This window comes from Diadema antillarum, unplaced genomic scaffold, assembly GCF_040938485.1.
Source record: "Diadema antillarum isolate AM-2024a unplaced genomic scaffold, OU_Dant_1.0 seq00001292_RagTag, whole genome shotgun sequence".
Classification (NCBI taxonomy): Eukaryota; Metazoa; Echinodermata; class Echinoidea; order Diadematoida; family Diadematidae; genus Diadema; species Diadema antillarum.
Window position 1 is genome coordinate 1,201,364 of NW_027272071.1, and position 21,433 is coordinate 1,222,796.

A 21,433-nucleotide genomic window follows, 5' to 3' on the forward strand; every position below is an offset into this window, starting at 1 on the left:
ATACTCGAGTAGGATTTGAACCTACGACCTCCTGATCACCGGACAGGCGTCATCTCCACTAGACCACCGAACTTTCGCCCGAAAGCAAGTGTTGGTTCTAATCCTTATAGCATGCAGCGGGTACTGCTTTGTTATTCAAATTGATGATTTTCTTCCGTCGAGATGTTTTCATTGCAACTGATTGACAAATTGCCCTACATCGACGTAAATAAGCACTGAATTGATCAGTGTCTTAGTAGTAGCCATGATAAAAAATCATGGGCGTACATACTCGAGCAGGATTTGAACCTACGACCTCCTGATCACCGGACAGGCGTCATCTCCACTAGACCACCGAGCTTTCGCCCGAAAGCAAGTGTTACAATGTTTGCACTAGCAATGCGCACTCAATCAGTTGTTACAAGTGCGTCGCGCACTACTATACGCGCTGTCAATCCTATAAACAACTTCTAGTTCGGGCTGCCAGCCAATTCTTGTGTGCATAACATGTGTGGCATACGTATACTCTTATACGTATGTGCGGGATTTCCGAGTGCAACGTGCGTAAATGTTCGGGACGAACATCTTCGGACATCTTGATCCACAAAGGTACGTGAAAAATGCTGTTAGTTTTCGACCCATTTTATAAAACAAATGATGCACAGGATTATTTTGTGGCGTTAGTGGTATTTACAATGTAATGCAACATGCACTCAGCTTCGCCTCGTGCATGTTTCACAATTGTAAATACCCTCGAGTACGCTACATCTCCACTAACGCACTCTATCCTGTGCATCATTTGTATAGTGTGTGTGTGTGTGTGTGTGTGTGTGTGTGTGTATGTGTGAATGCATCAACATGAACATGAGCATGAACAAGATTCAGAATTAGGTAACTAAGGCACACAATACAAATAATTGTAAATAGGAAACGGAATGAGAACAATTTCAATATGTCTCAACAGATTTGACATTTATTGAACAATATCAACATCTTTATTGTGGAAGTCTCTTTTTAAACAAACAAAAATATTATAAGGTCGTAATTGCAGAATATCTCTCAAAGAAATTATGATGAAAGCAAAATTATCCCAATATCTGGAAAACTGCTTAATATTAAAGCTGAACACACACTATCGAAGACCATTTTGACATACTGAATCGTACATAGGACTTTGTTCAATTAATAATCAAATAGTGTTAGAATCCACAGAGTGTAACTTCTATATGATCCAGTTTGCAGGGATTTAAAACACTTGGAATTTAGCAGGAGTTGTGACTGTGTACGCAGGTATTTTATTCTTGCATCTATGAACACTGTTTGCAAATGTGTAATGAGGAGTTTAAAAAGAAGCCTTACAAAATGTTATGCAGTTTACACTGTACCCTCATACTTACAACCTCACCTCACTCAACCAAAAGTCGACAAATTGGCTAGATCAAAGAACAATTCTATCCCGGATAGATATGTAAGATGTTTATTCTATTGTGTTAGTCAAAGGATTCTCTTCAGTCCCTGTGGTTTCTACATGTACGTAAGCGAGGCTGATTGAACATCTGTAGTTTAATACAAGTCTGCATCAGTTTCAAGACAGCAAATACTGCAAAAGGGAACTTCTCACGCATGTCGCTTGACCAGAAACTAGCACAAATAATTAAAGCATGTGAATACTTTAGCTTGCAATACATATCATTGCTTATGTCTTGATACTGCGGAATTCAAATATACATGGAATTTATCTTATCTGACTGAACATGAAAAATTACTTGCGAAAATGTCTACCACAGTATATAAAGTGGTAATTGAATAGAATAGCAACACACAACATGCTTTGAAAGTGGACATGTGATGTGCATTCGTAGAGATACCCTCTGATGTTCTCTTGGTACACAAAATGAGCAAAATAAAAGAAAAAATCTTTACGCATAAAGTTGGGAATACAACATCCTACTATGCATGGCAAGCTGTCAGGATCATAAAAAAAAATGTTTCAATATTTACATGATTTATAAATATTCACTAATATAATAATGTAAAGTGAGAGAAAAAAGACATGGCAGCCTTAAGCTGTAAATGACTACCAACACTTTAAGGCCACCTACATGTTCAACACTGGACGACAATATTCAACATCAAGGCTAAAAACTACAGATGTAAACATGAAAATATGAATCAAATGAATTTGTTGCTCAAATCCAACCTGTAAAACTTTCAACACATTCGTATTTCACAAAAATGGCAACAATGTTGCTTCAAGGCATTGAGTTTACTATGTGAGAATGAGGCTTCACCAGCCATTTCTGGGTATTGAATACACCTGACACAGCACATCCAAGTTTGTACAACATTTACATATCATAACAATAACAGGAGAGGTGTATTAAGATGGAAACATGACAAAATCCTCCGGACCAGGAGTTTTCTTTCGTTATATCGAAATTTTGTTCAATATAACAGAACAAATAAACAATAAAAAAAAAAAAAACATAGAGCCGATGATGTTGTGGCTTGAATTTTCACTTCGTTGTAGAAACCGGAATTTGTTACACTTGTACAGCCATGCCTTCATAACAGGAGTGCACTGCACACACACACTGATTGATAACAGTGAATATAAGTACAGTCAAACCTGTCTATAGCAGCCACCCAAGGGAAACAAAAAAAAGTGGCCTCTATGGACAGCATATAGAGCCGGTGGCCACTATGACAGGTTTGACTGCACTGGTACATGGACCTTTCATTTATATACAGTGTTGTCCTCTCCTTGTTTCTAGGTATAGTGTTTAATACTCAGCTGCATGACAAACTTTCACTAGTGTGTCAAAACCAATACAACATGTTTATAGAATATTTTCAGAAATTCTAATAAATACAAAAAAAAAAATTGGACTAAATGATTCCATTTCTGCCCTGACCAATATTTCCATATATTGCATGAAATATCCTCTCATGGCTTCCAGATGAAATCTTCCTTGATGATTCAGTCTGACTGAAATGATGGCTTATTCCAACTAAGGCAGAACAACACGACAAAATCATTTATTCTATGCAGACTGTCTCATGACCTTTGCCCTCTCCCCTCTCATCTGCCATTTTGTGCTCAGGGAGCTCTAGGCTTTGCACTGTGCAGAGGATGCCAAACAGAAAATGTGTGACACTTAAAATCTTTTAATCCCCTTCCCACTATTTTTCCACGAACCAGAAGAAAACAGAACTTTTGATGAGCCCCAGAAAAGCAACATCTTTCCAGTATCGATAAACTGTTAACCTTCCTCCTCAAGACCTCTGATGATCAGAAAATAATATTTCAATGACTAGAAAATAATGTCTACAGAGATTGTGTAAATCAAGATGGCACAAATTATGTGAAATTTCAGTTCTACTTTGCGTCAAGCAATGAAAATCCAAAGGCGCTATTTATCAGAGTTCATCTTGAATTCTCATGAATTCACATGGAGTCTTTTAATCATCTTCACTTTGCACACAAACATGCACTCACATACTAAAAAAACAAAAACAACCAGGAGATTAAAGTTTCATTAGCACCATGAATCAAATGGTGTGCTACAATATGAGCTGTCATTTAAAGTTACAATTAACCCATTTCCGTTTCTGTGCAAATTACAGCTATTTAGTACTACTTCATAACATTCACTATTTATGATTTTTGCAATACTGATAAGGAAAATGAACAGAAATTATCACAATGGTAATAACAATGATGAAAATAATGACAGAAAATATAACAACCTACTGAAGTAATCATTATAGTTGTTACCCTGCTAACAGTTAACCAATTTATCATCATCTCTGTAACTGATCCCACTGGCAGTATGAAAAGATTTAAATCAAACAATTCAAAAGAAGAAGAAAGGAGAAAGCGTACCGGCAAGACAAATCAACATAGATCAACAGAATTTCAACATCATTGGACACACACAAGGAATAATTATAATGCTGATAAAGACTTTCAGCAAACATGTATCAAAATCTGTGGTGGTACAGTGTATTATGTAAAACCAGACCCTGTTTGGAGAGCTATGATAATAATTGACTATATAATTAATTTCTATGGTATCAAAGTCTATGGCAGCCTGTGTAGTAAGGAAATTTATGATTGATTATATCTTTTGATAAAATGTGGCCCAGGTCTCACTCCAATTCATTCCCCTATATCCTGAGCAATATCAAGGTGCAGAGAGCCTCAAATTTTAAATAATTACTTTCGCCGTAGATCTATCAAGGTATAAGCTTTTTAATTCTTTGTGTGCTTTTTTTTTTTTTTGAAGTAAGTTGGGCGGATTCATGCATGCATTTAGCATTATCATATTGGCAAGAATTTTCTTCTCAAGGTATCATCTTTTTTTTCAACGATACTGAATATGTCCCATCTCGTAACAATCAATAGCTAATCCACAATATAGTATTTCTCTCAAAGGCGATATGTTTCTTCTTTAAGTAATGTTCAGGTTGCAATCACTGTCATCAAATGGCAACACAGAGTAGACTGAGGCAGTACTTGAAACTTGAATACTTCATGACAGGCTCAAGACCTGTGCATCATGAATATTAATATGGCTCCCACTTTGTATTTAATTTTAATCTAGATGAATAATTACATCTTTAACAGAGATGTAAACTTTCAGATTTTACATGTGTTTCACTGGCACAGTAATATCTTGTAAGCTTTTCACAGAATCTAAAGCATATGTGAAACCTGTATTCAACTTACCTGTGCTGCACAAAAACAGAACCACAAGATCAACTAAAAAAAAAAGTGTCATTTTTCAGATACAAGATACTAGTGTTAGAAAATGAATCTTACAATCACACACACTTCACAAGAAACATTGAAAAAAAAATCATATAACTCAATAAGTCCAGAATACAGTAATTCATACACCTAGGCTTATTAGAACGCTATCACCTGTGGTGGCAGTATCACATTAATATACATGTATGTATCTTTATCACACATAGTGACACAAATACAAGGGCTGAGCAGTTATAGCCTCTCCGTGTTACATAGCAGAATATTCCCCCTTCCCATAAACCGTGTGAGCCTTGAGTATTGATCCAGAAGAATTAAATCATGTTTCAGTGTAATGCTACCATGGCGACGGTTCTCATAATGCATACGACGCCATTACATCATATCATCTCCCCTGGCAGTTGGTAGAAAATGGGGGTTTTCCCCCTTTCCCTCCTGGAGCAAAGCCTTTTATCTAATGAAGCCAGCATCAACAACAGAATCTGCTGTAGTAAATAGCAGGCTTTGCACACAGTGAGACTGGAGGGATGAATACATCCATTAATCATGAAGCATCTCGACCCAGACAGCCTTCAACAGATGATATGCTGAAATGCATACTATCAAAACTGTATGTGGGGATTTTTACCAGTCTCCTTACACTACACTTCAGTGATCGATCCATCACATCCAACTCATAGATATCAATATGCATGCAGCTGCAGTTTTCACCTCTGGTTCACATGAAACATTTTACATAATTTTACATTGCTCATGTTTGCATCACAAGTTGTAGTTTGTTTCTTTTTTTTATGTTTCTCTTCCAAACATATTCAGGTACCAACATAATAAACATGGCATAATTGCATGCCAAGGATGTTAACTCAAATGTCACAGTCGGTGACACTACACCACTGAACATGTAATGTAAATCAGGCTGCAGTCAACATTCAACTTCCTTTTCACTCACACGGAACACACCGGCAGTGGCAACTATCAGCCCATTAACCCAGGCACGGCTCAAAGTCTGAATAACAATGCACTGTTATGGCTGGTTGCATGGCAACATAAACTGCACAGAGTCGTTGTTGGTGTGGTTTCTTTTCTTCCTCTTTTTTGGCAACCAGTTTATGACGGTCTCTGCCTATGATGTATCTCACACAGTACGCCACAAGACATATTGCTCTGGATGCCACGAGACTGCACTTTGACAAGAGCAAAACTAGTACTATGGTTTCAATTTTAGCAGAAGTGCGCCACGAGTATAATACTTCTCATTTATGTTCACCGACTCGTCTACAGGACAGTAAACAAAGAGAAAAGAGCAGTAAATATGACTGCTGTTGAACTGAAGTGCTATTGTGAAGCATTCACAATACAGAGGTGAGATTTTAAACTGAATTACATGACAGACCTTTGAAAAAAAATGTGTGAGCATTGTGCAGCACACAACCAACCACACTGATCTGCATGACATTTTAGCCCTCCAGATGTGCATTTTACAAAATACTGTCCTATTGGTATAACTTCTATCTTTATCTCATGAGATGAATGCGCAGTGCCCATAACCGAAGACTGATAACCATGAACACATACCGTGTAAAGCCCAGACAATAATGAATACACATCTGTGCATGAAAGAAAGACAAACACACCGTATGCAAGAGAGGAGCAATGAGACAGACTATAATATCATTGCACCTGACAACTTGTTACCTTGCCACATCCATTAAAGATAACTCTAACAACAACGAAAAAAGGAACACATGCTCAGATAAAACTACTGGGCTCAGGTTGGCAAGTGTAGAGATATTTCACCTTATCCTGTCAATGAGAGCACAGTATAGCAGGACTTTGATTATTCGCCCACATCAGGACCAGCGGGCATCCAGATAATCAATTTGGCTGGATACTCAGAGACATATATATGCTAAAATACAGCACTTTCTAGCATATCATGCTAGGGGTATACACATGTTATTACCAATTCACCAATATAACCATTATCTGCATGGAATTGTCATGTTTCATGCTTAATAAGTTGTTACAGAAATAAAATGAAATATAAGTAAAATATCACTTCATGTATTGTTTGTTTGATTGATAATTGACCGACAAGGAGATCGATATTGCGACTCGGCAAATACTGCAGCTGCATTGTATTGTAACCACTACTGTGCACTCAGTGCCAGTGACAAGCACAGCACCAGTCATTGACACCGTCTTACGAACTGACTTAACAGTTACAGTCCCTTGCGATGACTGGAATATGTCCCGTCTTGCATTTGCATAATATCGGTTTGACGCGTGTTTGTTTTGAGTGAGGGTTAGCACTGAAAATACATGAAAATATATTATAAAAATGTCAGTCAGTCGACGTCCAGATAACAGAGATTCTGGCTAATTGAGATCCTACTGTACATGAATTATAGTCAAAATAATGCATGGCTTTTAAAATTATACACCAGCTAGCAGAGACTTTGCTTGCACAATTGCACACTAATCACAAGCGGACGGAACTTACTCAAACACCATGAGTCAGAACAAGAAACTTTTTCTTAATATTAATAAAGACACTATACATTTTAGTTATCTGTACACTTTGTTCTGAAACAGCTGCAAGAGCAAGGCATCAACAACGGATGAAAAGAACAGCTAGAGAAGTTTTCCTAGCAAGAATTAGATAGGAATACTTGAAAATATCAAGGTGTAACTTTTGAATGAGGTGCGCATGCTGTCCCTTTGGTTCTTTTCCCCCCTGCTGCTCAATGAAGAATGCATGGTAGGGTTGTAGGGGTCAAGTTGGGGGGGGGGGGGGGATCTATCCTAGACTTGCACGGAGCAAAATCATAGGGATTGTAGATACTTCTGCAGTATCCTATTTGGCCATAAAGTAAGTGCCAAACAATTCAAGCCAGAGAAATAATACACACAAACAGTACTTGCTCGATTTCTATTTCCTGCCCCCCTGTTTCCCTCTCTACTGCCATGCTTTTCATACTTTCACACTTTGCAAAGTCCCAGAAGTTTGGGACGCCATGTTTCTGAAAGTGATTATCAACACAGCAATTGGACAAGTAAAAATACGTGAAAAAAAAATTATAGAATTTTTCTTATAGTACATGTACATTGTAAGTGGGGCCATAAACCACTCATTGACAACATTCTTCTCCGACTCCTCAAATCTTTACTTCTATCCTTTCAATTCATTCCTGAGTACACTCCCGATGATATACATGTACATCAAACAATCTTGTTCTGCTAGACAGAAACATGTTACAAAATGTAGAGTTAGCAGTGTTTAAACACACACAAGTACATTGATTTGGCACTACAAATTTTAATCCACATTCCACCTGTGAGTGATACACATGTAGGTGTCACTTGAACTCTTTTAACAACACAGGCATGCTGCTCTGTGTGGCAAACGGCCATAGCCTCAAGGTACAGACCAAGGCGATCCAGTAGCATTGTGGGATGTATGCCATTCAGGAGACAGTCTCTCTCTCTCCCTCTCTATCTCCCAAGATTACCACTCATTCTGTCTCCAAGATACCACTCATTTTGTCTCTAAGCAGGCATCTATGCAAATAAGTGGCAGACTGGCATCTCTGCTCAACAAAGTTAGTCAGGGCTTTCCTAGCCACTCAAAGCCAGGACTCCTATATTGCACCATCCTAACGGGCACTGTGAATACTGAAGCTTGCTTTATAGCTCGGAAACCACGCCGACAAGTAAAGTGTTTGACGAATGTTGCGTGTGCACGCGTCCAGCGTGGGTGTGCTGAGGTGACATTTCTTCACTGCTACCAACAGAAATATTGCCAATGTATCAAATCTCCTGGATTCAGAACCACGGCTACGTCAACACTATTTCAGGAATATCTCTCTTGAGGTCGAAGACATCTCTTCAAGAAACAACGCCACGTCCAAGTGCGAGTGAGAGTTGTTGTGTCACAGTGACCATTGTATGTCAAGCGTGAATGCCACCTGGTGCAGTCTTAACTAGTCCGTGCACCAGTTCACGCCTCATGACTGTGAGTCTCTGCAGTCTGTACAGGGGGGAGCTCTGCGGTCTGTACAGGGGGATCGAGCGGTTCCGGAGTGACTCTGTTCTGCCGTATTCTCTTTTTCTTCTTCATGTTGTTGGCGGGCTCCGAGGTGGATATCACTGGGTTGGATGGCTGCACTTCCGCGGCTGGGGAGAGGCAACGACAAAGATTAGATGAGCACAAGGCACCACTTTGAAGAGTTACAAGCATGAAATAGGGGCTGACAGTGTGTATCAAAGGACAAGTCCACCTTCATATACATGGAGATTGAGTGAACGCAACAATATTAGTAGAACACATCAGTGAAAGTTTGGGGAAAATTGGACAATCCGTTCAAAAGTTATGAATTTGTATTTGTGCAGTCACTGCTTGATGACAAGACTACTACAGTGTATGATGTCACATGCATACAACGATATAAGGAAAATAAAAAGATAATTTCACAAAACTTTACATTTTGAACAAGAGACCCGCGGGTCACGCGCTCACCTGAGTATCGCAATTTCACCTTCCATGCATTCTTGCACACTCTTACCTGAGAACATTGGAAACTTTAGGTCTGCATATGGATCCCTCCCCCCCCCCCTTCAACTCGGTGGGGGGGGGGGGGGGAGGGGGCAGGCAGTCCTGGATCTGAATCTGCAGTTAACAAACTTGGAACTAAAGTCATCAATGTACAAACTCATTGTATTAACTTTGCTTTATCATTTCTGGTTCTAGAGCAGAAGATTTTAAATATTCCTTAATGTGGGGGGGGGGGGGCCTAGGGGCCCCCCAAGAGGGACATGGTGCCCATTTGAAGGAATTGAGATTCTATCCCCCTAGGGATGCTACCTGCTAAGTTTGGTCAAAATTCATCTTGAGGTTTTCAAGAAGAAGATGAACATGTACAATTCAGGCTCCATTACAACTGTAGGACTTCTCCCCAGCCCTCTCCTTGGTCCTAAGGGGGGGGGGGGGGGGGGGGGGCACCCCTGATTCCGACAACCCCATGAACAAACTTGAAACTACAGTCATCAATGTACTAACTCATAGCATCATCTAAGCCCTATCACTTCTGGTTCTAGAGAAGATTTTTAAAGGTTCCTTAATTTTAGGGGGTTTGGTCCCCTACGGACCCCCCAGGTGGGCAATGGTGCCCATTTGAACAAATTGAGATCCTATCCCCCTAGGGATGCTACCTACCAAGTTTGGTGAAAATCAGACATGGCAATCTCAAAGTGAAAATGAAAATGTTCAATTTAGGCCCCATTAGGACCCCTCCCCACCCCCCCTCCCCTGGGTCCCACGGGGGGCACCCCTGATTCCCCCATGAACAAACTTGAAACTACAGTCATCAATGTACTTACTCATAGTATCAATTAAGCCCTATCACTTCTGGTTCTAGAGAAGAAGATTTTTAAAGATTCCTTAATTTTAGGGTGTTTGGGCCCCCCTGGGGCCCCCCAGGTGGGCCATGGTGCCCATTTGAACAAATTGAGATCCTATCCCCCTAGGGATGCTACCTGCCAAGTTTGGTGAAAATCGGTCATGGGGTTCTCAAGAAGAAGATGAAAATGTAAAAAGTTTACGCACGACGGACGACGGACGACGGACGACGGACGACGGACGACGGATGACGGACGACGGACGACGCACGACACACGACGCACGACGGACGCCGGACAAAGAGCAATCGCAATAGCTCACTTGAGCCTTCGGCTCAGGTGAGCTAATAAAGTGCACATTTCTTTGACTTATTATTAACGTATGTTAAGGGTAATATTATTCCCTGTCTTCTGAAAGAGAGAAGTCGAGTATTCTTTTGCTATGCAAGAAAAGTGAAAACATGTTGAATTTTCTTTATTCTTTCTTTATATCGTTGTACACACGTGACATCACAAGCTACAGTAGTCTTCTCATCCAGCCTTGAGTGAGTAGAAACTTGGATTGTCCAATTTTCCTCAAACTCTCACTGATGTGTTCTATTAATATTGCTGCATTCACTCTACCCACATGTCTATGAAGGTGAACTTGTCCAAATCACTGCAGAGAGCCACAAGTCATCAAGCCCCAACCCCCCCTAAAAAGAAATAATAATAATCAATGAAAAGATAAAAAATAAACATAATAACAACTAAGAAACCGATTGCAAAGGAAAGAAAGCTGTGAGAAACAACAAGAAACAAACAGATCAAAAACGGTGACAACCAAATGTACAACATTGAGAACACACACGGTTAATTGATGCACTGATGAAGTACATGGAGTGGGTTTATCAAAACTTATTAAGAAACAAAACTTTGGGCTGGATTTACTAGGTTTCAACAGCAAGGGACTATTAAGCCTTAATGCTGGTACTCCTTCCTCTTTCTGGGTGTAACTATTGTATTACAGGGCATCAAAGCATTTATGACAAAATGTTGAAAGGTCTGAAATTGCCCGAGATGATTCTACAACTTTTGAGGAACAAGGTTGAATACACGTCATAAATGTTTGAACTCGGTGTGTAGTCTGTTAAAGCTGATTTGATAAGGATCTGATTTAAGAAAGAAGTCCTTTACCAGGAGGTTTGTCCTGATTCTCTTCCACTTCTCCTCCATCTGGCCGTGGTTGTAACACCACGGCACCCTGCCGGATTTTAATCAGCTCCACGTCTTTCTCCCCACTCGCAGCCAGTGCGGTTTGACTGTCGTTGCAAGACAACGAGAGATCAAGAAGACAGCAGTGAGTGGCAGAAGGTCGCAGAGTACATAAGCAGGGTTAAAATCCACTGCGTCTTGCTTAATTAGAAATTCACTTAACAGTAATGGCAAGTTCACGGCGATGACATTTTTCTTATTCTCTCTTTTGAAAATAATCTTAATACTCTACTTCTCCTAGTAACTTTTGCTTGAGAACTTGAGCTTGTTCGAGCTCCTGATCTGGCAACTGCCAGATTTCCAAATGAGCATAAATGCTAGAGGTTATTTTAACTGATGTTTAGTTGTACATGTAGGTGGTACCACGGTGCGCCATGTATTCTTCTTGGACGCGAGTGTGGCCCTGAGGATGGTAAAAACATGCTTTATACCACACTCACATCCAACAGAGCACAAATGGTGTATCATGAAACCACCTACCAATAAATCATGATTATAAATACTGTGATGATAATATCAAGATAATTAGTCACCATGACTTAAGTCCAATATTCTCACTACTGCAGAAATAAACTCAACTGTATGTTAGGATATGATCAGTGACGGGAAGAGAGAAAAAAAAAATGGGGGAGAAGATGGCAACATGAAGTTCTGAATATAATGTCTCAAGTATGTTATTCCAGCATGCTTGTGATCATCATGGACTCTAGCAAAATTAGGCCTGCAGTGATAAACTTGTCAAAGATCACAGTACATACACGTAGCTACCAAGTACTACCATGTTGGAAAATACTATTACTTTCTGTTACTTTAAGTGTCTTTAATAGCACTTTAGCTTAACGTGCCAAACTTTTTTGTAATTAGCCAGTATTCCATCCAAACTTGACCTAGTCACAAAGTTGCAGGTGTAGCATTTAAAAACAAAGTAATGTATGTTATTACACCCATCTTTGATACAAATAATTTATATTGTAGTGGCACAAAGGGGATTCAATTTGGTACAATAATAGTGAAAAGAAGATTAAAGTTTGAACGGCGATACCGTGACAAGTTTTAAAAATGTTTGTCTTTGTCTCAAGAAAAGAAGAACTTTAGAGAAGGGGCTGTGAAATATAAAGTGCACTACAACACTAACAAAACACAACATTAACTGACCCAACAACATAAATTAATATATGTTTTCGTTAATTGTGGACTGTGCAAATACAGCCATAACACACGCAGTACTGGACGGAAATACCCACATGATGGCCACATCAAAATTTTAATAAAAAAAACATACGTTAAAAAAAAAAAAATCAGTTATTAGCCAAAAACATGAACACATCCATGAAAGAAAATAAGATGAAAGTTGAATTGTGCATGAATGTTAAAGGTTAGGAAAACATGTAAAATACATGTAGTAATGTCTTCTTCAGCACAGTACTGTACTGAAATACAGTGGAATAGTCACAATTTAGAGATTAATCAAAAGTACACGTAAGACATTACTGATTTGTAAGTTTATACATTCATGCATTGTGAGTGAGGGTGCTTTAGTGGAGGACAGTTAACCTTAATAGAATTTTGCTTTTTGTTTTCTGTTATGCATCAGATTTCTTGATTATAAACACTGTAAAAGCTGAGATTATTTTCGTGTACAGATATTTTTGTGCATGAGCTCCCAGACATTTTCGCAAGATGCTGTTTTCGTGATTTGACACTAAGGCTATCATCGGGAGTGCACTAAGATGCTAGCACATACAATTGTACCCTAGCATGTGACAAAATTTCCATATGTTGTTGAATTTGCGGCTCAAAAGTGACCTGCAAAAGTCATAAAGATTTAAACCCTCATGAAAATAACAGCTTTCAGAGTATTTCACTCAAATGACTAGTACATATTTGACGAGATGAGAATAAAGTAAAATGATTGCTTCTGAGTTTGGTCAATATGTTTCTTTCAAGGAGTAAAATGGTCTGTATTCTTCTACTGTGAGGCAAGCAATAACCACATGCAAATGTATTCTAGCGAGCAATACTTCTAAAATTGCTACTCCATGGTAACCCTTTCTCCCCCCCCCCCCCCACAAGAAACCCCACTATCCAATCGCATGCCTCAAATTTACCATGCCACTTATCTCACCTGTCATACAAGCAGACTCTAAACTTGTGATCTAGGACTTTAACTTGGGGATACTGAACAATTTCTCAGCTGCCGTAAACAATTACTGAATAACAATACAACAAACAAACAAAATGGTGAATAGTTTGGAAGTGCTGCTCTCAAAATCTACGATATGAAAAGCAAGGATCGTCAGTAAAAAGAAGTTCTTCATCGTCAACATGTCAATTTTTATGGAATACTAAAAATTAAATAAAAATTAATTAGAAATGTCACTATGGTTTGCCTCTGCTCACCATTGCATTATTCTCCCTATAGGTTTGTAAATACTGAGTACATCTTGACAGTGTGAGATGAAAGTTTCATATCATTGGTTAAAAAATTGAATTGACATGTTTGAAAGTTTGTAACACAACACTAAACATGTTAAGGGCTTATACATTATTTGAACCAGATTTGATTTGAATGCCTGAATTGTTTCAGAAAGTTAGAACTTGAGCATTTAGAATCTGAGCATTTTCACTTGATCTTTGACCCTTGCCCTTTGACCTCATGGCCCACATCTTTCTTCCAATAATCTAACTAACTGGTAATATCCCATTTTCATGGCAACACTTTGAACTTGCAAATCATAGATAAATAGTCCCACATGTATATTTTGAATTAGAATTGAATAAAAAATGGGAGGTAAAACCCTAAGAATTTGATCTTGACCATTGACCTTAAGTGTCCCCACTTAAAAGTTGATATGCACAACATCATCCAGTCATACATACATACATACATGTATATACATGTACATGTACGTATGCCAAGTTTCATTTGGATACCTCCAACAGTTCTGTTCTGCAACTGCACTGTCCAGAATATCTATTACAGACGGACTGAAAGACGGACGGACGGACAGACTAACAGACAACCTGAAACACAATGCCTCTGGCAACACTTCATGGCAGAGGCATGTATGTTAAATCTCCAGTGTACTCCAACAAGTTTAACTTCTTAGCTCCTGAAGTCAAACTGCTTTGCATTTAAACCTCTAAGGAAATTACTGCTTAAGAGACTTAAGAGCATATTTGTGAAAACAACAAGGAAGTTAAATGAAAACGATTTATTATTCAGAGGGGTTAAGGTTCAGGTGTGAGTTTCTTCTGTTTGTCTCCGTTTACAAATTAGATTTGTTAAGATCGCACTGCTGATCTGTAAATTAACAAACATGTCGGACAAAAGGAACCAGTGGGACTCAAAGCTGTCATCTTGGTTCCTTTTTTTCCGACATGTTATTAATTTACAGATCAGCAGTTGGGATCTTCACAAATTTAATTTGTAGAGGGAGACAAACTGAAGAAACTCACACCTGAACAAGGAAATTATATCAAAGAATGGGGCAAAATTAACTGAATCTGTATCTATATTCTGGACCATCTAGAGTACTCCATTCTCTTCAGCAGAGAGTAAGAAAACATTCTCACCTGTCACTCTTATTGCCTGTGTCGAAACAAGCCTTCTTGTTTTTCCATAAGCACCAAATGCCTACAGCCAGTAGAACGATGATAATGATACTCCCGCAGATGCTCAGACTGATGACCAACCCTGAAATGACGAAGAAAAACCTATTGCCTTGAGGTAGGGGATATACCAACAGTACATTGGTTGATAGAGATATGATTGTTAGACTAGGCATGAAAAGCAAAATGACATATAAAATGGGGCAGCATCATCTGATATGTGAAATTAATACACACTCAAAGTATTCAAATGAGATACTAAATGTGTCTTTTTTTAAAATTAAAGTGCTGCTTCATAAAATGTTCTTTTCTTTTGAATTACATCGGTTTATGAGGTTGGACTAATATCTTGAAGAACTTAGAACCATTATGCATACACGTGAATTATCAAAGGTTGAAAGATTTCAACTCTGGCAATTACTCTGAAAAAAAAAATAGCTACAAGTTTCTTTTGACATATATGCCACTGAGTAATTTCTACTTACTTTTGAAGAGCATTGCTGATTTGATAAAAAAAGATAGCTTAGTTGATTGATTTAAAAATAATCTTTTATCCTAATAAATGCTTTGCAATAAACTACTATTCATATAAAAATGCCTTTTTCAAAACATGTATTTTAAATACATTGACAAAAAGTTTTATTCTGAATACACATTTTTAGGTAGTTTGTTGATTTACGCAAGATTGATTTATCTTGACTGACAAACAGTTACATTGAAAATCTGATAACACTTTCTTGAAAATATCATTATGACTGTTTCTGGCAAAGGCAAGCAACTCAAAAACTGTTATCGACGACACACAATGTTGGTCCTACTATTTGCGCAACTCTTGTGAAGTTAACATTTTTTCTCTTGTTTACTGCACATGACACCTGAAAAGATGCGAGTATCATCATCCAAGGGCTTCATACTGTCTTACCTGGAAACGGCCAATCACTTCATGATTCGCATAACATACCACTGCATCATGCCATATACAAGTACTTTTTGCCAGGTCTTTTCATTTGCAAATTTTGTGAGCTGGTTGCTGTTTGCGAATCTAAGATAAAACCACGGAAACATATTAATTCTGATTCCGACATGAATATGCCATGCAGGCATACGTCATGTACTGTTACATAGTACACAGTGCACAGTAAACAAAAAGATGCATGATAAAAAATGTACTCCACGATTACGAATTGAAATAGTCAGAAAACTCTGATTCGCTAAAAATTAGACTTGCCAGATACATTGTATATATGGCATAACACAGTTGGCTTGTGTTAGTACACTGTACATTTCAGACATGTTGCTGCAGCTAGCTGTCTTGGATTTGTTAGAGTGAAATCAAGTATTTTATAAAGCATTACCCATGGCAATACACCGTATACATAAAATTTGCAGAAAACAACAACGCTTTGTGCATACATCAGATAGTTTAAAAATGGAATAGCAATGGTGGTTAAATCAAACAGCATGCAGTTTTAATGGTTATTTTTTAAAAGCAAAGACAAGTTACAGTAAATATTTGTCGGAAATCAGGCTTGAAGGTTTGAATAGGAAACAGTCCAAATACACATCATTACACATGAGAAGTTCAAGAGCCAAAATTACATGTTAATTTCAAAGCAACTGTTTGGTCTTTCTGTGTGAAAGCATGCAGTAAATGCTGGAAGCAAACTAAAGGTGAATGCAAATAACACGTGCAGAGGTGCAGGCAGGGTAAAAAGAGAGAAATTAATGTGATGGCAAGACTTAATGTCTGCCTCATTCAAGGTTGAAATGACCTGAAAGAAGAAAACAGCATAACATCACATCAGCAAAGTGCAATCACAGCATTTCCTCAAGTAACATGAAACACATACAGTCAACCTTGACTATTAAAAGTCAAATCTATTTGGACTGAAGAAATAGCTTTGACTATCATAAAAGAGAAAATTCAACTCATGAGGGATTAAAATCAACAGATGAAAGAGAAGAGGACTTGAAAAGACCTTTGACTTGGGTGATTATTTGACTTGTGCGAGGATGACTGTACAGGGAAAAAGAATATGATATCTTCATAGGTTCACTCTTCATTTTCAGTTAAAACAAATATTGACATGCCTTTGACAAAAGCTGCAACACAAACTCTCTCAAGACAGAGACCATTATCTGCACTCTAAAACATCACAGTCATAACCATTCACACAAGTGTGAAACAGTCATAAAAAAACTGCAACCTTTACAGCATACACACAACACTGACATGAAGACCATAATCAACGTAATCAACGGCTTTGACATCAGATCTTTACAGCACCATCCATTCAGCATTTAACATTTTTGGCTGTTACCATGGCAACAGCAGGCGTCATGTTGTAGAATATTTAAAAGTCATTCACTAGAGAGGGAAAAAGGAACATATTTTTGTATGAGACAGAAGAGAACTCTTTAAGGGAAGTGTGTTTGTTAATAAAAACATAATGACTGCTGTGTATCTTCATATAATTAAAGACAGAGAAAAGCTACAATGAAGTCAAAGTGAGAATTTTAAAGAGGTACAAGGCAGAAAAAATGTGATAGTTGTTTTTCTTTTTTTTTGTTCAACATGAACAGCCATGCCAATGGACAATATTCATAAGGTATGGTACATAGTTGATGCCCACACATTTGCATTCTTTACAAGCCACTATCATCCTGTCATTCTCTCATCTTGCTTGTAAATACATTGAGTTGGCGTGTGTACTGGAGTACCGGTATTACATGAGAACTGCAATTGCAATAGTTGATGGAATAGTAACACATGAGTGACATAAAGAGCATTTTGCACAATGACATTTCAAAGATCATACAAAGATGAAGGAACATTTTATGGATCAGGAAATCAATTCTATTTCATTTTATGCAGCAACTCATTTTTCTTTGTTGGTTGACTTTTGTGCACATGGTAGGAAGCTCTATCCATCAGGGCAGTACATGACACATCTTGGCACTCTTTGCACAGAAACATAATGAACGAGAGACCTGGGAGGTCTGGCATTCATCTGAGTATTGTAAGTTAACCTTACACACATTCATGCTGAGTATCAAGAACATAGCAAAAGTGGGGAGCTTTGGGGGAGCGCCATGCAGGAAGGCACTGTGTCCATTTGTATATTTGTCACTCTGGCATTAAAGGGAAGGTAAACCCAAAGAGCAATGTGGATTGAGTGAAAGCAGCAACATTAGTAGAACACATCAGTGAAAGTTTGAGGAAAATCGGACAATCGATGCAAAAGTTATGACTTTTTAAAGTTTTGGTGATGGAACCGCTGGATGAGGAGACTACTAGAGGAAATGACGTATGAGTGGACAACGATACAAAGAAAATATAAAGGGAATTCAACAAAAATTCACTTTTCTGGAATTATGAAAGAGCAGTGGACCAACCGCTTTCAGAAAGCAGGGGGAATAATTGCTACCCTTAACATATGTCAATATCAAGTTGATGGAATTTGTAATTTTCATGAAAAAAGGATTTTTGTAGTATTTTCTTTATATTTTCTTGGTATTGTTGTCCACTCATACATCATAACCTCTAGTAGTCTCCTCATCCAGCGGTTCCAACACCAAAACTTTAAAAATTAATAACTTTTGCATCGATTGTCCGATTTTCTTCAAACTTTCACTGATGTGTTCTACTAATGTTGCTGCTTTCACTCAATCCACATTGTTCTTGGGGTTTATCTTCCCTTTAGTACCTGCCAAGTTTGTAGAAAATATGACCATATGTTTTCAAGATGAAGATCAAAATGTGAAAAGTGGCCAACAATTTGGTCCTGGCCCCAAGCGGACCATCCCTGGATCTGCCACAACCTTGAAAATGAATACACTAATGCACATATTGTATTTACTTTGAGCACTTCTGGTTTCATAACAGTAAAGTTTGATGAAAAATTGACTGCATGTTTCAAAAAAAAAATGATGACAATGTGAAAAATGGGCCACAACGTGCCCCTCCCCCTCCACTCTTGTGTAGCTCTATCAATGCTGGGTCTAGAGAAAAAGATTCTTTAATTTTAGGGCTCTAGGGCCCCCTCGGAGGTCCAGAAGAGTAGCATGACGCCCATCCTGTATAAAATGTATACTTTCATAATTCTATGATACCTGCCAATTTTGGTGAAAGGAACCCCTGGATCTGCCATGAATAAACTTATAAATCATAGCACTAGAACTACCTAGGCTTTGGGGTTCCTGCCCTCCCATCCTCCCCCCCCCCCCCCAACAAGAATAGCATGGTACCATTTTGAACAAAGTAAAATCCTATTACTCTCTTTAGGCATGCTACTTGCCAATTTTGGTGAAAATTCATCATGGGGGTCTCAAAGGAAGAAGCTCTAACCATTTCCAAAAAAATAAAAATAAAAATAAAAATACCCAAAACATCAGCCGCACAACACATGATGCACAATGGTTGCCAAACAATGAATGATACGATAGGTAAAGCTCACTTGAGCTAAAAAATGATGGATTTTAAATTTTCTAAGGCATATTCAATGGGAAGCAAGTGTGAGCAAATATAAACCCTGAAACAATGAATAACTGACAAATTCAAGACCAATAACAAAACAAAGAACAGCAAGGTACTGTAGAAACTACTTGATATTTAATGCACAATGAATGCACTGTCTTACCCCTGTTCAATTTTGTTTAAGAATACTGCTGGCATGGGAAGTAATGTACTCTCTCTTTTTTTAATATCATGGACATATTCAAACTTTACCATCAATTCAGCAGTAAGCATGATGAACTGTGAACACATCACAAGGTATCACAGGGTGAAATGACCAGTTTCTATCACTGTCATTCAAAGATGTGTGCTCACTACTTATGCAGAAACTGAGTTTGCATCCAGTGTGACACAGGTTTTTATACAGTGAGACAATTTATTGTTTAAAAAAATATGATGGAACTTGGAAATATAAAATGGAGGGCATTGCATGCACTTTGAAAATATCAAAATACATTCAAAAAAAGATTTTTTTTTTTTGTAATGTAAAAAAAAGAAGAAGAAAGACATGACTAGCTGATACACCTAACATATATTTTCAACATGAACATTGAAATGGGGGAAGCTGAATGTGTTTACAACATACATCAACTGTTTTGAAATGTGCAGCTTGATAGTACAGATATGAAATTTCATCTTAGACAGTAAATTACAATGCTAATTGCTGGGAGCATTGGGAGACAGTTGTGTTTTGTTTTTGATGAGAAAAAAAAAGCAAATAAAAGAATGATTGAATAGATCATATCAAGTCCATATGCTCACCGAGATTTAAACCTTCTGGGGCAGAGTTTGTAGTAGGAGATGTGATTCCTATTGTTGCCCAGTAAAAATAAGACAAACACAGTAAAGTATATGAAGGGTGTCAGAGCACATCATATTCACAACACCATCCATGTCAACTTCATATTTTCAATTGCTCTATTCCACAATAACAAAATTTTGTATTTCTTTTTTTCTAGAATTCAGAATGATGATAGGATATGTTTAGAGACATGCTGAAATAGGAACAGATAGACAGACAAACACACATGTACATATACAAAAATGGAGAGAAAGTTGTTCAATTCTCATTTCTTGGTGGAATTTGTGTATTAATGACAATGAACAATCTAGCATAAACATTATGTGCCCTTAAAGTGTTGGTGCATCACAAATTGTAAACTTCTGCACAGGAGTGTTTGTGGACATTCAAAGCACAATCCAAAGGCAGAGTTATCAATTTCTGTCGGGACAATAATGGCAGACGTAAGACTGTGATGAAGTTCACGACAATCAAATGCTAGACACAGACCATAACTTCAGAATGCAATTCATAACTCAAATGATGTACGGTAGGAGAATATATGACACTATCTTCTTCCTTTTTTCAGAGGTTTCAGATCCAAATTAATTTGTCTATATACATGTACTTCAGACCTATTTGCCTGTTCTCAAATTTCTAACACAAATTTGATAGATAGTACAACCATGCATTAGAGGTGTTCCAACAAATAATACTCTGTGGTAACACAGCTTGTTACTGAAGTGCAATAATATTGCAATTTATATTTTCTACAGGTCTTTTGTATCCTTATATTTGTTTCTTGTATGTGTGTTCCTCCTTGTATTTGTCATTATCTACTTCAATATACACTGTACCAGCAAGAACAGGGAGTTATATTACTTCTACAAAAATTTTCTGAAAGGGCAATGCCACTCCTTGCTTGTACATAATTCACATCCAATCAAGCACAATGGTGGAGTAGAATTTAGTTGATGTTAGAAACTCACAATGTATGTATACTCCACTCTATTTTACTATTATGGTCATATTAAACATGTACTCTCACATTTTCAAAACACCACTAATAAAAAGAAAAGAAGAATACATCAAGTACAAATATATGCAAAAATTGAACCGATGG

At 37.8% G+C, this 21,433-nt stretch overlaps 1 protein-coding gene across 1 annotated transcript; it reads right to left on the bottom strand.

Annotated features, from left to right (window-relative positions):
• Positions 1 to 993: 993 nt before the first annotated feature.
• Positions 994 to 15,199, bottom strand: LOC139707997 (uncharacterized). Its single transcript, XM_071619990.1, has 3 exons — positions 14,978 to 15,199; positions 11,324 to 11,448; positions 994 to 8,926 (listed from the first exon to the last, which is right to left on the bottom strand). The coding sequence occupies exons 1-3, from the start codon at positions 15,187 to 15,189 to the stop codon at positions 8,751 to 8,753; spliced, it is 513 nt and encodes a 170-aa protein (XP_071476091.1). The 5' UTR covers positions 15,190 to 15,199; the 3' UTR covers positions 994 to 8,750.
• Between the last annotated feature and the right edge of the window lie 6,234 nt (positions 15,200 to 21,433).

What these genes read in the sequence shown, in the direction of transcription:
- LOC139707997 (XM_071619990.1), bottom strand. Translation starts at nt 15,189, where the DNA reads ATGCCTAGTCTAACAATCATATCTCTATCAACCAATGTACTGTTGGTA. An exon ending in ACAGGCAATAAGAGTGACAG is followed by an intron (nt 11,449 to 14,977) that starts GTGAGAATGTTT and finishes TTGCAACGACAG; the next exon opens with TCAAACCGCACTGGCTGCGA. An exon ending in GAATCAGGACAAACCTCCTG is followed by an intron (nt 8,927 to 11,323) that starts GTAAAGGACTTC and finishes GCCTCTCCCCAG; the next exon opens with CCGCGGAAGTGCAGCCATCC.